The 3,414-nt window shown below is 48.8% G+C and overlaps 1 protein-coding gene and 1 non-coding gene across 2 annotated transcripts; both read left to right on the top strand.

Moving 5' to 3' along the window:
• The first annotated feature begins 735 nt into the window (after nucleotides 1-735).
• LOC100216957 (uncharacterized) lies at nucleotides 736-2,648 on the top strand. The gene is made up of 6 exons (NM_001143339.1): nucleotides 736-1,168; nucleotides 1,276-1,431; nucleotides 1,595-1,680; nucleotides 1,790-1,884; nucleotides 1,989-2,114; nucleotides 2,193-2,648. Exons 1-6 carry the CDS (start codon nucleotides 841-843, stop codon nucleotides 2,341-2,343), a joined length of 942 nt encoding a protein of 313 aa, NP_001136811.1. The 5' UTR covers nucleotides 736-840; the 3' UTR covers nucleotides 2,344-2,648.
• Nucleotides 2,641-2,714, top strand: TRNAI-AAU (transfer RNA isoleucine (anticodon AAU)). Its single transcript has one exon. It is a non-coding gene; the product is annotated as a tRNA-Ile (tRNA).
• Nucleotides 2,715-3,414: the final 700 nt, after the last annotated feature.

The raw sequence follows: 3,414 nt of genomic DNA, 5'->3' as shown, positions 1-3,414 counted from the left end.
CGAACCACATAGTCAGCTTGACTCGACTCATTTACTAGCTCGTTTAGGTTGCGATCCTAAGTAAAAAAACAATATGTATATAAAATAATCCATTTCTAGTTAATTTTAACTAATCTAATAATATAAAAATTATGCTTATACCCATAGTTTCACATACCACATCAATGTAACATTAAACTGATACAATTCATCACTTGTCAATTTACAATTTATAATTCACATATATATTCGTCAGTTTAATAATAGTTATATTCGTATAGACCAATTTAACATGTAGACATAGTTCATCAATAATTAGTTTAACTCATGAGTAATAAACACTACACATAAATATAACATATTCATCAATTATTACTATATCAATTATTACTATATATATATATAGTTTTGTTTTGCTAAAATATAATACCTCCTTGTTTAGCTCACAAAATAGCTCCTTACAAACCAAGCTTGAATATCAGTTTAACTTATAAAAAAATTCAACGAGTCAGAGTTAAATTGAGCTCACGAGCATTTCGTTCTGTCTACTTCTACCATCAAGCACCAAAACCAGCGGAGCGGGCCGGACGAGGGACGACAAGAAACCATTTCTGGTACGGCTCGCGACACGTTACAGCCTAGCAGGGACGGCCGCCATGCACGCGCCCACGTCGCGTCCGCTGACGCGCCACGTCCCGCGCCACCGCCGAGCCGCTTTATATATCTGTACTACACCGCAGCCGGCGCAGCGGAATACACGCCAGAAACTAATCCAGATAGCTAGCCTTTGATTTCTCACTTCAATCTGACGAAGTGCACACCTAGGCAACAAACTCGAACGCGCGCGGTAGTGGAGCCGAGATGCAGGGAGGGGCGACGGCCAAGCAGCAGGCGCGAGACGGTGACCGCGGCGCGGCGAAGACGCCGACGACGGAGGGGAAGGGCGACGCCGCCGGCGCCAAGGCTAGCGCCGACGTGGCGAAGGGCGACGCCGCCGTCGCCAAGGCTGCTGGGGACGACGTCGTCGTAGGGAAGGGCGACGCAGGCAACAAGGCCGGCGCCGGGGCCATGCACCACGGCCTGTCGGCCGTGGAGGCGAAGGACTCCCAGACCATCGTCGCGCTGCAGTCGCCGGTGACCGTCATGCGCCCCGTCCGCGGCGACCTCGAGGAGCACCTCCCCAAGCCATGTGAGAGCGCGCGCGCCCGCCACTTCCTCTCGTCGCTGAGGCCTGCTGGTGCTTTGTTACATTGTTACTTACTGATGACGCGTCGTCCACTGAGACGAGGAGCACAGATCTGGCGCGAGCCCTGGTGGCGCCGGACATCTACCACCCCGACGGCACCGCGGCCGACGAGCACGGCCACCACCACATGAGCGTGTTGCAGCAGCACGTCGCCTTCTTCGACCGCGACGACAACGGCATCATCTACCCTTGGGAGACGTACTCCGGTATGCGTGCATGCGAATTGTATTATTAATTGCTGCGTCGATCGTTCTCTAGCTAGCGAGTTCCACCAGATCGAGTAGCAGTCGGTGCTGATTGCTCGTGCAAATTCCAAATGTGATCGCTCCGCCGCGCTGAGACGAGATACACTAACTGCAAACGATGCAGGATGCCGTGCGCTTGGGTTCAACATGATCCTGTCTCTCTTGATCGCTCTTGTCGTGAACGGGACCATGAGCTATGCCACGCTGCCTGTGAGTACAAAGCTCCGATCCATGCATGTCGTCTTCAATTTGGTTCATGCAATTAATCCATGTCTTTTTTTTCCCTGTCCGTCTGTACTGTACGTATTTGTGGTTGTAGGGGTGGCTGCCGTCCCCTCTGTTCCCGATCTACGTCCACAACATCCACAAGAGCAAGCATGGCAGTGACTCTGGGACCTACGACAACGAGGGCAGGTACACTGATCTGCCGATATATGGTGCTTGTGCTTGTGCTTGTCCTAGTGCAGTTTGCAGTCTGCAGTCCCAAACGCTAACGCGTCCTGGCTCGTCTGGTCCAGGTTCATGCCAGTGAACTTCGAGAACCTGTTCAGCAAGTACGCGCGCACTTCCCCGGACAGGCTCACCTACAGGGAGCTCTGGTCGATGACGGAGGGGTTCCGCGACGCCTTCGACCTCTACGGCTGGTGAGCGTCCTTCTCCTCCTCCTCCAGGCTGCATGCCTGCCTGCTCTGGCTTACTTTGCGATCTCGCCGCCGTCACAGGATTGCGGCGAAGCTGGAGTGGACGATCCTGTACGTGCTGGCGCGGGACGACGAGGGGTACCTGTCGCGGGAGGCCATGCGGCGCGTGTACGACGGCAGCCTCTTCGAGTACGTGGAGAGGCAGCGCGCGCAGCACGCCAAGATGTCCTAGCTAGAGGGAAGAGGATGCGACGTGGGCACGTGGCCTCGATCGCGCGTGAATGAAATGGAAGCCAAGTGAACCTGTCTCGGCTGGTATGTAGATAGTGAGAAGGGTGTCGGCCGGAAAACAAGCAGCCGTGTGTACTACTCCCTCAGCTCCCATCAATAACGCAGAGTTCGCCGGACCGGCACCTCCCCATCTTTGCTACTTCAACCTGGTTTTTCGCGCGGTTTATGTGGCTGTCTGAAGCGAGACATGAATTTGCGTATTGTTTAATTTTACAAAACTACTGAAATGAACAAAATTGGCCTATTAGCTCAGTTGGTTAGAGCGTCGTGCTAATAACGCGAAGGTCGCAGGTTCGAGACCTGCATGGGCCATATAATTTAGTTTTTTTTAGAAAAATAGCTCTTCAGTTCGTTTTTGTCTATATTTTAAAAATCAACTGTAGCTCATATTTTTGTGAGATTTAAATACTAGTTTTTAAAAATTAACTCTCCAGGTCATCATAAGATGTTTTTCTTTATTTTCATACTACTATTATAAACTATAATATAAATAATGACTGACGTCCATGATAATAAATCATGGATATATATGTTACAAAGTGACCTATAGTTTTGTCTATGACAATTAGTATAAATCATGAATGTATATTTTACAATGTGACCTATAGTTTTTATTGGGTACATCCTGATTTCAGGAATCAGGAAATTGGAGGTTTTTCCTCATGAATCTCCTTGAGGAAATTGTACGGGACGGGGATTTCTTCTAATGAATCACCTCCTCACCATTTTAGATAGGAAGGTGATTCTGATCCCCTCTAATTTGGTAGTCACTAAACCAAAACCAATCCTAAGATACATATGCGTGTGACGACACATATATATACCCACATAAATACCCATGTGTTGTATAACCAACCCTCATGACACATAAATCCAATGTGATAGTAAACACCTTTCTCCAATTGATTGTTGATTGTTGGAGGCATGAAGATGCTCGCCTCCAAATAACATGTCCGGACATCCACTTTCTCGAATTGATATTGTTGGAGGCGCATTATCACTTTCTCGAATT

This window comes from Zea mays, chromosome 10 (assembly GCF_902167145.1).
Source record: "Zea mays cultivar B73 chromosome 10, Zm-B73-REFERENCE-NAM-5.0, whole genome shotgun sequence".
NCBI classification, from domain to species: Eukaryota; Viridiplantae; Streptophyta; class Magnoliopsida; order Poales; family Poaceae; genus Zea; species Zea mays.
The sequence above is the reverse complement of the archived record's forward strand: the minus strand, read 5'-3'. Positions and strand labels throughout refer to the sequence as shown.

Excerpts from the sequence above, each read along its gene's own strand:
- LOC100216957 (NM_001143339.1), top strand. The coding sequence starts at position 841 with ATGCAGGGAGGGGCGACGGCCAAGCAGCAGGCGCGAGACGGTGACCGC. Across the intron at positions 1,169-1,275 it reads GGAGCACCTCCCCAAGCCAT|ATCTGGCGCGAGCCCTGGTG; the intron begins GTGAGAGCGCGC and ends CGAGGAGCACAG. Across the intron at positions 1,885-1,988 it reads ACCTACGACAACGAGGGCAG|GTTCATGCCAGTGAACTTCG; the intron begins GTACACTGATCT and ends CGTCTGGTCCAG.